Genomic DNA, 13,575 nt, shown 5'->3' with positions numbered 1-13,575 from the left:
GACATATTCAAACATAGACTATTTAAAAATTATCTCAATGCTAACCCTCTGAAGTAGGATTAGACATTGGAAAATCATTCTTACCCCCTTTCTAAATGATGTTTCATTTAAGTTCTAATGACAACACAGCAGCCACTAGCACAGCCTCACCCAGGATGCGTGCCTGAGGAACACCCAATTGAAAGCTTCCTGGGTGAGGCTCTGCTAGTGGCTGCTGTGTTGGCATTGGAACCTCCCCACACCTAGGATCAGACACAGATTCTGAGCTCTGAGGCCTGCAACCCCAGTTTGCACTTGAACTATGAGACCAGTGATAGGAATCACTCTTTTCCTCACTTTGGGTAAGTGACTTGGGTCCGAGAAAAGATGGCTTCATGGCTGAAAACAAAGGTCCAGTACCTGCTGCTTTTACTTCTCCCACTGTACTTGATCAAACTGCTGAGCTGGGGGGTGGGGAATATATCTATGTGTTTCCATGTGTCTGTGTGTTTCTCCAGAAAATCTGGGCATCATGATAAGAAGTTTCTCAAGTTCACGACTCACAGAAGATCCCCTGAGTCACACAGCTCTGAGGTTCTAAGGAGCTTTGGGCTCTACTGAGCCCAGGGGTGGTGGAACACAGCAATTGATCTTTGGCCTGTGGCTCTGGACAGCTCAATAATAAATACCAGTAATATCTCTCTTGTCCTGTGCAACACATATGAAAATGTTCATGTATAGGGCAAGGCCAGAGAAGGATGTTCTGGAGCACTCATGGCCCCAGATTTGATATTCCAGAGCTAATCTATTGTTTCTCATCTCCTCAGGTATTATGGGAGATGCTAAGTCCACACAGCCAGATGCAGTGGAGAGTACTGAAGAAGGAACAGTGCATCTGCCCTGTAACCACTCCACAATCAGTACAAATGAGTACATATATTGGTATCGACAGATTCCCCACCAGGGTCCAGAGTATGTGATTCGTGGTTTAAAAGGCAATGTGACCGAACGGATGGCCTTTCTCTACATCACAGCAGACAGAAAGTCCAGTACCTTGATCCTGCCCCAGGTTACCCTGAGAGACTCTGCTGTGTACTACTGCATCGTGAGAGACCCACAGTGGAAACCATGGGGCTGCACCTGTGCAATATCTCCCTGGAGGGAAGGGGAGCAGCTGTGGCATCTGAAGAGGCCACTGTACCAGAAACAGCAGCAGAAGAAGTGAAAAGGGAAAATATGAAAAAGAAGTGAAGAGAAGACAGTGAGGAAATCAAGGAAGAAAGACTGAAAGGAGACAAGAAGATGAAGAAGTGCTTGTTATTGAAAGGAAAAAAATTGAGAGAAAGGATGGTGGCTTTACTCTAGGCAGCATGTTTCTCGGCTTCTATGAAGGGGAGGGAAACTCGTGGATCAGTGGAGAAACAGAGCAAGTGGCCTAGGTTTCTGAATCATTTTTGAAAGCAGGACATCAAAAATAATTGCGATCATTGAAAAACCAGACGGTAAGGAGACTCCTTCAGGACAAAAGGGACCCAGGAACCAGCGTGGGGACCAGGGGTTTGCAGTCCCCAGGCCCGGTGCTCCCGGGTCTGCCTCAGGGCTCCTGGGAGAGATGAGTCACTGCTCCCTCCTCCGAATACGGGGGTTGAGCAACACCAGGGGAGAACTTGTTGCTTGAAGGCACAGACAGGCCAGATGGGCTGGGGGGCGGAAATCACCCAGGGTCTGTGAACACCCACCCAGAGCCATGGGAGAAGTGAGGGCCTCCAGCCAGCATGACCAGGGGCGGCCTGGAAGTGCGCCCTCACCCCTAGCCCGGTGGGACTGTGGATTGGTTGAAAACCCAGATGTCGCAGCCCCAACCCAGGAAAGGGTGCAGGCGTTCTCAGGATTTGGGAGCCTGCGGTGTTGAACTGTGGAAGCGGACGCCCCATTGGGAATCCTGACTCTCACATGGTGAACCCAGAAGGGACGCGGCACTTAGGGCATTCCTAGAGCCCGAAACTCAAAAATTTGGCGCACCCTTTTACGATTTCCAAAGAGGGCACAGTGAATCCCCAAATGTCGTGGGTGCCTCCTGAGATCATAGAGCTGGAACCCTGCAGGGACCCTGGAGTCCGGAACAACGCGGCAGTGAGCTGCTCGGGAGTGCCCAGGGTCCTGTAGGAGAAAGTCAGACTGGCCCTGGAGATAGTACCTGAGAGACTTACTGAGATTTGGCTGGGAAGAGTGATAAGCATTTCAAAGGTCCCTCAGCCAGCTAAAGCCAGCAAGATCAGAAAAACTGGTCTGGCCAGTTAGAAACCAAGAGGGTTTTTTTGTTTGGTTTGGTTTGGTTTGGTTTGGTTTTTGTGGCTGTTGTTAGTTGATTGATTTTATCTTGTGTTTTAAGTGACATTTTATTTTTCAATTCTTATTATTTTTATATCTCTCAATCCCTTATGTTTCTCTTCCATTCATCCTAGTATTATTCTTTCCACTTCAAATTTATCTCTCTGCACTCCATCTTCTGCTTTTTTAAAAAAATTTTTTTTGATCTTGCAAGTTACTGTAAATTTGTATTATCTTTTTCTCACTTTTCTGACATTTTTTATTTTAATAGTATTTTGGTATTCTTTTTCTTTCTGTAAAATCTTCTTTGCTTAGATGGTTATACTGTTATTTAATAGGTTCCCCCTGGTCTCTCAGTCACAGTGTGTTGATAATTTACTATACTTCATTTGTATTCCATTAATACACCTCTCAAGGTTCTATACTCTTTATTCTCATTATCTAGATCTCATCGATTCTGCCACAAGTCTGTCATTTTTCTATTACTGTTAATAAGACCTAGTTCATACAATTGTAAATACTACTCAATACCCCTACCTGATCTCAGCCCACTTTGCAATTTCCTGAACTATACTATTGTAGGGGTTGTCTCTATTCTTTTGCACACTACTCCTATTTACTAGTCTTTATTCCAACCCTACCTTAGAATCTGACCTCCCACAGCCTCACAACTTTCTAGATCCAACTAACAATCCTCTCGTCCCCAATAAGAGTCTTACTTTCTTCCCATCCTTTCTAAAATATGGATAGTGGGGTGGAGGATAACGGTTAACACTATAAGGAGCCAAAGGATAACCCATCTCTTCTCTACTGGCTGCTAATGTAAATATCATACTATACTGTCTTGCTGTCTTAAACCATTTTGCCTTACTCCTCCAACTGATCACAAAAAAAGTAGGGGGAAGTTGTGAACACCAGGATAAACAAAGGAGACTGGACCACTGAATCTCACAAGTATTCTACCACAGAAGTTCACAACCATAATTACAGGGAACCAGAACAGATCAATTTAAGAAACAGAGGCTAACAAGAAGAAACCCATGAACAATAAGAAAACAAAGAAACAATCCCCAATTGAAGCGAAAGGAGGAAGCCTCAGGAAAAATGCTAAATGAAATAGAGGCAACTCAACTATCAGATAGTGAGTTCAAAACAATGATTATCAGGAAGTTCAATGAACTCACAATGAGCTATCAGAAACTAGAGGGAAACTACAACATTCTCACTGCAAACTATATAAACATGAAAAAGGAAATAGAAACTCTCAACAAGGGCCAAGAGGAAATGAAGAATACAACTTCTGAACTGAAGAACACAGTAGAAGGAATGAAAAGCAGGATTGATGAAGCAGAAGACCTGATTAGCGAGCTGGAGGACAAAGTAGAAAACAGCATCCAGAAAGAGCAAGAAAAGGAAAAGAGGCTTAGAAAGATGAAGAGGGATTAAGAGAAATGCAAGACAATATGAAACATAATAATATCCGTATAATAGGGACACCAGAAGGAGAAGAAGAAGAGCAAGGGATAGAAAACCTAGTTGAAAAGTAATGAAGGAAAACTTCCCTAATTTGATGAGAGAAAAAGTCACACAAATCCAAGAAACACTGAGAGTCCCAGTAAAGAGGAACCCAAAGAGGCCCACTTCAAGACATACCATAATTAAAATGGCAAAATTTCAAGACAAAGACAAAATCTTAAAGGCAGCAAGGGAGAAACAGGAAGTAATATACAAGGGAGCCCCAATAAGGCTAACAGCTGACTTCTCAATGGAAACACTTGAAGCCAGAAGAGAATGGCAAGAAATACTCCAAGTAATGAGAACCAGAGGTCTGCAACCAAGGCTACTTTATCCAGCAAGGCTCTCAATCAAGATAGAAGGCCAAATAAGAAGCTTCCCAGACAAAAGAAGTCTAAAAGAATACACCTCCACCGAACCAAGAGATTCTAAAGGGACTGCTTTAAGGGAGGGAAGGAAAAGAGAGAGAGAGAGAGAGGAACACTCGTCCATAAAAGACAATGAATAAGTACCTATCAATAATAACCTTAAATGTAAATGGATTAAATGCCCCAATCAAAAGACATAGAATAGCTGAATGGATAAGAAAAAATGACCCACATATATGCTGCCTACAAGAGATCCACCTCAGGATAAAAGACCCGCACAGGCTGAAAGTGAAGGGCTGGAAACAAATCTTCCAAGCAAATGGACAGAAAAAAAAAGCCAGGGTAGCAATACTTATATCTGACAAAATAGACTTCCAAAAACTGTCCATAAAGAGAGACCCAGAAGGTCACTTCATAATACTCAAGGGAAGAATGCATCAAGAAGACATAAATATTGTAAATATCTATGCACCCAACAGAGGAGCACCCAAATACATAAAGAAAATCTTAGAGGACTTCAAGAAAGATATGGACAGCAATACAATTATAGTGGGGGGATTTTAACACCCCACTATCAAAAATGGTCAGATCTTCCAAACAAAATATCAACAAAGATATTGTGGCATTGAACAATACCCTCAATGAAATGGACTTTACTGATATATACATAGACCTCCATCCAAATGAAGCTAAATATACATTCTTTTCAAATGTACACGGAATGTTTTCAAAGACTAACCACATGATAGGACACAAAACAAGCCTCAAGAATTTCAAGAAAATTGAAATCATACCAAGCATTTTCTCGGAACACAAGGGATTGAAACTAGAAACCAACCCCAAGGAAAAAAACCCAAAACATTCAAAATCATGGATATTAAATAACATGCTATTAAACAATGAATGGGTCAAGAATGATATTAGGGAAGAAATCAAAAGGTTTCTGGAAACAAATGAAAACAAACTCACAACAACCCAGAACTTATGGGACACAGCCAAGGCAGTCCTGAGAAGGAAGTTCATAGCAATACAGACACACCTAAAAAAGGTAGAAACATTCCAAACAAACAACCTAACCCTACCCCTTTGTTGTTGAGGAACAACAACAAAGAAAGCGCAGAGCAAGCAGAAGGAAGGAAATAACCAAGATCTGAGCAGAATTAAATGACATAGAGACTAAAAGCACAATTCTAAGGATCAATGAATCCAAAGCTGGTTCTTTGAAAAGATAAACAAAATCGACAAGCCTTTAAGCAGACTCATCAAGGAAAAAAGAGAGAAGACCCAAATAAACACAATCAGAAATGAAAGAGGAGAGATTACAACAGATACCACAGAAATACAAAGGATTGTAAGAAATTACTACAAAGAGCTGTATGCCAAGAACTTTGAAAACTTAGGTGAAATGGACAAATTTCTTGAAAAACATAATCTTCCAAAACTCAACGAAAAAGAAGCAGAAAGCCTGAACAGACCAATAACAACAAAAGAAATTGAAGCAGTAATCAAAAAACTCCCAACACACAAAAGCCCGGGACCAGATGGTTTCACAGGAGAATTCTACAAAGCATTTAAGGAAGAGCTAACCCCTGTCCTTCACAGACTATTCCAAAAAATCCAAAAAGATGGGAGACTCCCAAACTCTTTTTATGAGGCCAACATCATCCTAATTCCAAAACCAGATGAAGATACAACAAAGAAAGAAAACTTCAGGCCAATATCACTGATGAACATTGACGCTAAAATCCTCCACAAAATACTGGCAAACTGCATCCAACAATGCATTAAAAAGATCATACACCATGACCAACTGGGATTCATTCCAGGGATGCAAGGATGGTACAATATTTGCAAGTCAGTAAATGTAATAGAACACATAAACAAAAGCAAAGACAAAAACCACATGATCATATCAATAGATGCAGAAAAAGCATTTGATAAGGTACAGCACCCATTCATGATAAAAACACTTGGCAAAGTGGGAATAGAGGGACCATTCCTCAACATAATAAAGGCCATATATGAGAGACCTTCAGCCAACATCATACTCAATGGCCAAAAATTAAAATCTTTTCCACTAAGATCAGGAACAAGACAAGGATATCCACTTTCACCACTTCTGTTCAATAAAGTACTGGAAGTTTGAGCCACAGCAATCAGACAAGCAAAAGAAATAAAAGGCACCAAAATAGGAAAGGAGGAAACAAAACTGTCACTGTTTGCAGATGACATGATAGTGTACGTAGAAAATCCTATAGACTCCACCAAAAACTGCTTGACCTAATAAATGAATTTGGCAAAACAGCGGGATACAAAGTCAATATCCAGAAATCAAAGGCATTTCTGTACACCAACAATGAAACAGCAGAAGCAGAGATCAAAGAAAAAATCCCATTTGAAATAGCAAAAAGAAAAATAAAATATCTAAGAATAAACCTAACCAAAGAAGTAAAAGACCCGTATTCAGAAAACTACATAACACTCAGGAAAGAAATCAAGGAAGACACAAACAAATGGAACCATATACTATGTTCATGGATTAGAAGAATTAATATCATCAAAATGTCCATACTACCCAAAGCAATTTACACATTCAATGCAATTCCTATTCAAGTACCAATGGCATATTTCACAGACATAGAACAAACACTTCAAAAATTTATATGGAATTATAAATGACCCCAAATAGCTGCTGCAATTTTGAGAAAGAAGAGTAAAGTAGGGGGGATCACAATACCTGACACTAAACTATACTACAAGGCCACTGTAATCAAAACAGCCTGGTACTGGCATAAAAACAGGCACATAGACCAATGGAACAGAACAGAGAGCCCAGAAATAAACTCAAGTCTCTATGGTCAATTAATATTTGACAAAAGAAGCAGCAACATAAAATGGAATAAAAATAGCCTCTTCAACAAATGGTGTTGGGAGAACTGGACAGCCAAGTGCCAAAAAATGAAACTTGAGCACCAACTTACACCATATACAAAAATAAATTCAAGGTGGATAAAAGACTTAAATATAAAACGTGACACCATTAAAGTCCTAGAGGAGAACGTAGGTAGGAAAATCGCAGATATTTCATGCAGAAACTTTTTTACTGACGTGTCCCCTAGAGCAAGGGACATAAAGGAAAGAATAAACAAATGGGACCTCATCAAAATTAAAAGCTTCTGCACAGCTAAAGAAAACAGTATCAAAATTAAAAGAGAACCAACTGTATGGGAAAACATATTTGCCAATGATACCTCAGACAAGGGTTTAATCTCCAAAATGTATAAAGAACTTACATGACTCCACTCTAAGAAGACAAGGAATCCAATTAAAAAATGGGCAAAGGACTTGAACAGACACTTCTCCAAGGAGGACATACAGAAAATCCAAAGACACATGAAATGATGTTCAATATCACTAGCTATCAGAGAGATACAAATTAAAACCACAATGAGATACCACTTCACACCAGTCAGAATGGCCATCATAAACAAAGCAACAAACAACAAGTGTTGGAGAGGTTGTGGAGAAAAGGGGTCCCTAGTGCATTGTTGGTGGGACTGCAGATTGGTGCAACCACTATGGAAAGCAGTATGGAACTTCCTCAGAAAACTAAAAATGGATCTGCCTTTTGACCTTGCAATTCCACTGCTGGGACTCTATTCTAAGAATACCAATCCAAAACAACCAACCCAAAAGAACCTATGCATCCCAATGTTCCTAGCAGCACAATTTACAATAGCTACATGCTGGAAGCAACCAAGATGCCCATCAGTAAATGAATGGATCAAAAACCTATGGTACATTTACACAATGGAATTCTATGCAGCAGAAAGAAAGAAGGAGCTCCTACCCTTCGCAACATCTTGGATGGAGCTGGAAAACATTATGCTCAGCGAAACAAGCCAGGCAGTGAAAGACAAATACCATATGATCTCACCTTTAACAGGAACCTAAACAACAAAAGAAAGAAACAAGCAAAATATAACCAAAGACACTGAAATAGAGGACAGACTGACAGTGACCACAGGGGAGAGAAGAGGGAATTTCAGTGGACATTGGGAAGGGTTTATGGGAACAAACTTAAAGGACACATGAACAAGAACTAGGGGGAGGGTAGTAATGGGAGGGAAGTGGGGAGGATTTGGGGGGCTGGACTGGGAGTAAAAGGTAGAAAACTGTATTTGAACAATGATTAAAATAAAATTTTAAAAAATATTGTAAAAAAAGGAAAAAAATTAAAAGGAAACAACAATCACACTTATAAATCTGCAGTGAAAAGGAAAGGAAGAGAGAATTTTCCATGGCTCTTTGTTTTAATCTAATGTTGCTTTGCATGTGGGTCTCACTACAACAGATGAGAACAACCATGGGGTTGCCCTAAAATCTTCTTCCTTTCAACCCAGGACAGTGCCCAGGCTCTGGGTTTCACATAATACTAGGCGTTCTAACCTCTCAGAAATGGAAATGAATTTCAGAAGCTGGACAATTTCTCTTCAATAAAAATTTGGAATTTCTCTGTTCCTTATCTGTGGCATACTCACTTAGGATTATGTGGAGGAAGGAGTTTTAAAAATGGAGGCATATAATATGCGAATATTAATTTAAATTTAAAATATATGCTGTAATATTTCCAATATTACACAAAAACACCACAGATGGCTTTTCTCATTGTGTAAAACTCAAGATATTACATTACTTTGTAGAGCAAAACCTAAAGTTTAAAAAGGACTGTGCCTCCCTCCATTCCATTTCCTCTTCAACCTCTATGATCCCTTTTGGCAGTTTTGAGTGTCCTGACAATTAGTGTTTCAATTAGAAAAAAATTCTTGTAGAAGAATTCTTGTAGAAATTCTTCAATTCTTGTAGAAGAAAAAGAAATACTTATAGAAATAAGTACCCAATTTTCTTACATGAGTTGGATTATATCTGTGTATTTATTTTGAACTTGTTTTTATTTTTCAAGTTAAAATTTTTTTGATATGTACTTATACATAAACACATATACATTTATTTTATAGTGTGTTTGTATGACAATTTAACTTGCTCACTTATTAATAATATTTAAAGTTTTTGTATATCTTAGTTATTATAACATAAATCATAAATAAACAACTGGTCCAGAACATATCCAGCCATGGATCACAAAAAAACAGAGAGATTTATTGAAGAAGATACAAGATACAAGAAATATTGCACATAGGACACTGATGCTTCATTCCCCTTAAAGGAGGCACCGTGGGACCTCACACAGTTCTTTATATTGCCATCACTATCCCGTTGTATATTTTGAATCTTATTGATGGTCTACAATCTCTTCCCTTTCAAAGGTGATTTTAGTTTTGGGAAAGTCAGTAGTTGCAGGGCCTCAAATCTAGGCTGTAAGGGGCTGAGTCACCTGGGTGAATTGGTGTTTCACCAAAACACTCTGCAGGAAATGTGATTGATGCATCAGCAGCCATGTCATCATGATGAAGCTGCCAATCATCATTTGCCCATAGATGCAACCTTCTAAACCATCTAAATAGTATCTGTAGAATGTTCAAGCTTAACATAAAATGTGATGTAGATTTGTTGCTCTACTTGCTCAGTTATTTTGAATGCACAGCCACACAGTACACATGTTCACTCAATGGTGTCTACCACCCCCATGGACTAGTACAGTGAAGTCATCTGTTCATGCTGGGGTATTCCAGTCCAATCTCCACTACTTTGCTGCCAGGTTACATCCATGTCGCACAAACCATTCTCGTTATTTAACACTTGCTGGGCCTTTTCCAGACAGACTTTCATGTATGTACAAATGTGTAAATATTTTGACTTATACATATACATAGAGAATATATATGTACGTATTTCTTAAACTTATTTTCAGAAGTAAAATTGCTGGGCCAAAGGATATGCCTATTTTATGTTTTTATAGATAATTGGAAAATTGCTTTCCAAAATGACTCTAAAAATCTACACTGCCAACAACAGGGTATGGAAAACCAATTCCCCTGCCTCTTGGTTAACACCATTATCACTTTTTTTATATAGTTTAATAACTTGTATCTTGTTAGTATTTCATTTGCATTTTCCTGATTACTAGGGCCCTTGAACAACTTGTGCTTTGTATTGTCACTTTAACAGATTGTCTTTTTCTTGTTTATTTATATCAATTCTTTTAATAATATGAATACTACTCTATTATATATATTATACCTACTTTCTCCAAATATGTAATATCTTTTATATTTATTAATTACCACTGATGATTTTATTTTTATATTGTTAGGTCTAGGCCTTCCTGTTCCAGGTTGATAAATCTCAATGCCTACATTTGATTCTACTCAAAGACATTCATGAAGTCAGCCTCAGGGAGGTTCTTAAAAGCTCTGCTAGGGCTTAGATATTGGACAAGGTGAGACAGGACTCTTGATCAAAATGATAGGCCCCCACATTCTGCATGTTACCTGTAGAACTTTAAAACATTTTAATCAAAGAGTAACAGACTCACTGACTTAAAAAAAGCAATTTGTTGTGCATTTAATTGTGTCCCCCCACTTCAAGCATACACAAATTCTTATGCTGCATATCTTCTAGTCCTCATCCCTCTTACTTCAGAATGTGACCTTCTTGGGAAATAAGGTCTTTACAAGGTAATCTAGTTACAATCAGATCGTCATGGTGGGACTTAATCCAATATAACTCGTGTCCTTATAAAAGGGGAGTATATGGAGGCAGACACACACACACACGCACACACACACACCCTCACAAAGAAGACCATGTGAACCTGAGAGCAGAGATCTGGAAGCATCCACAAGACTAATGAGAGGCCTGGAACAGGTCCTTCCCTCACCAGGCTCAGGAGCAAATGTATCTGCTGATGCTTCGGTTATAGATATCTAGCCTGACTGTGAAACAATGAATTTCTGATTTTTAAGCCACTAGTTTGTGGTGCTTTGTGCCAGGAACCCCAGTCAACTCATACCCTCTTCCAACTCTTTCCAAATGTGCCGCCTAAGATAGGACCCCTTGCTTCCCTATCACTCAGCCACACTGTCATCCATATCTCAGTGTCTGGGATGGCCGTCACTCTCAGTGTCACATCTGTTTTATTCCCATTAATCCTTTGCCTAAACTGGAAGCAGCTTAGAAAAATGTTCCCCTCAGCAGGTAAAATAATGTAATTTCCAAGTAAACTGTGAGAAAAGTCCATTGCTGGAAGAAACCCCATAAGACATACTAAAGGAAGTTCTTCAAGATAAATGGAAATGGTATCAGGTGGTAATTTGAATGCACATAAAAAAGTGCAGAACCCAGGAAAAGCTAATTATATAGGCAAATATATAAATAAGTATAAATACATTTTTCTCCTATTCTTTTTATTGATTTAAAAAAGTGCATAGAAGTATAAATTTCAAATTTTATTGTCAAGATTATAGCTTATTAAGTATAATATGTAAAATAATAAGAACACAAGGAAGGGGGGGAATGGCACTATTTTGGAAAAGGAAAATGAATGAGACGGTCATTGAAATCCACAGAAGTAAAGGAAATGATATTGGAATTAATACAAAACATTCTATAAATATATTCTTCCCCTTTCTCCTCTTAATTACAAAAAAGGACGTGGACTCTAATGAACAAAAAAAAACCCTAACAAACAAAATAGAAGCAGATAGGAACACATGGAGGGGACTGGATGGAAGAAGGTGAAGGGTTAGCCAAAGAGCACATAGACATGATTCATAGACACAGACAACAGTGCAGCTACAGCCAGAGGAAGGGGATGGATAGAGGATGGGTGGAGTCAGACAGAAGGTGGAATTTGGGAACATCTGTAATAGTGTTAACATTTTTAAAAAATGATATTTTCTAAAGCAAATACTACAATGCACTGTTATCAGATTATAATATGTATAGACATAGTATATATAACAGTAATAGCACAAAAGAGAAGACATGGAGCTATATTAGAAAAAGTGTCTATATTTTATTAAAATTAAGTTAGCATCAATCTGCCTGAGATTGTGATAAATTAAGATGTATATTGTAGGGACATCCAGTTTTATGTTCCACTCAGGAGGACCTTGGAAGTCATTACTTAGTCCTAGCAACAAATAAAAAGCTGAATGGACTGAAACATTACCAAGTCTTCTTGGATCCATAAGAAAGATGGGAGGACACAGGACAAACCAATGGCTTATAGATTAGAAAGAGACGAGTGCAGGGAGTCACTGCTGACAGGAACAGAAACTCATATGCAGGAACCATAGTGGGCACCAGGACCACAACTGGAAAACTCAAGCTGTAATAGATGGATTGCTAGAGGTTCGTTCAGTGTGGACAAAAACTCCAGGGGAACCAGTAAAGGGGGAAACTGAGAACTTTATGAAATATACTGTGAGGAGCTAAATCCATTCCTCCTCCAAAAATATTTCAGAGAAACATCCCTTCCTGCTTCCTGCAGGGCAATTGGAAAGAAACCATTTAAAAATGGGTAAGAGTACACTGTTCTTCTTAATAAGGCCTTCCTTTATGGGAAAGTAGTTAACCAGGGCTTAACATGCTGGGATATTTTCAAAGACTAATTGACTTAGGAAAGGGAATTGCCTAATTCCAGTGCATTCTAGCCATCCTCTGTTGGGAACCGCCCTGACTGGTATCAGAAGCTGAAACCCCCGCCTAGCTAAGGCTAAGGGAACGCCCTTGGAACCGTAAGCCAGCAAGGAGATAAAAGCTTATCTTCCTGGCAGGAATGCTGCTTCTGCTGCTTTATTCATAACTGAACCCCAAAAAGCTTGGTCGGTTAGCCAAAGACAGGTAAGATTCCCCACGGGGGGAATGACCTAAGACAGGCACGATCACTTTGGGAGGCCCCCCCAAAAGAAGGACTTGGGGGGCTGCAGCAAAAGGGGGTGATGGACCCTCACTCCTCGGCTCTGACATAGCCTGAGTTCTCAGCGTCTGGGAGAAAACTTCCTTGTCTCTCGGTTGCCTTAGTTCCCTTGCTCCACCTAAGCCTGAAACAATGACAGGGTGGTGCAGCTCGGTACTGAGAAGTGCGGATTCCCCAGGGTGATCAGGCCTAAGAAAGAATATGTAAATTACTGTGAAACCTTCTTTGTTTAGAATGCTCTCAGTTGAATGAGAAGGGTCTTAGGAGGAAGTTATTTTGTTCCTCAGTCTTACAGCTCTTTGACCCCTAATTCAATAGACCGGCAGAGTTCTTTGTTTTCTATGGTTTCTTACTTCCCCCTAATGAGTACTGTACTTTACCTGAATTATTATGCAAAATGAGCCTAATAAAAGCAGGTATGGACGGTAAATCAGCGTGCTCCTCACTAGAAGGGGTGGCCATTTCATCCCTACTTCTCCACAGAAACTAGTTTGTCTC

At 39.4% G+C, this 13,575-nt stretch overlaps 1 gene segment (V, D, J or C); it reads left to right on the top strand.

Moving 5' to 3' along the window:
- Window positions 1–235: 235 nt before the first annotated feature.
- Window positions 236–1,204, top strand: LOC123819169. The segment is given in 2 exon segments: window positions 236–341; window positions 807–1,204. Coding segments are annotated over 2 exon segments (438 nt in total).
- Window positions 1,205–13,575: the final 12,371 nt, after the last annotated feature.

Source organism: Phyllostomus hastatus, unplaced genomic scaffold (assembly GCF_019186645.2).
Source record: "Phyllostomus hastatus isolate PE091 unplaced genomic scaffold, TTU_PhHast_1.1 phas_contig_301, whole genome shotgun sequence".
NCBI lineage: Eukaryota > Metazoa > Chordata > Mammalia > Chiroptera > Phyllostomidae > Phyllostomus > Phyllostomus hastatus.
Note: the sequence above shows the minus strand (reverse complement) of the source record. Positions and strands in the feature narration are given on the sequence as shown.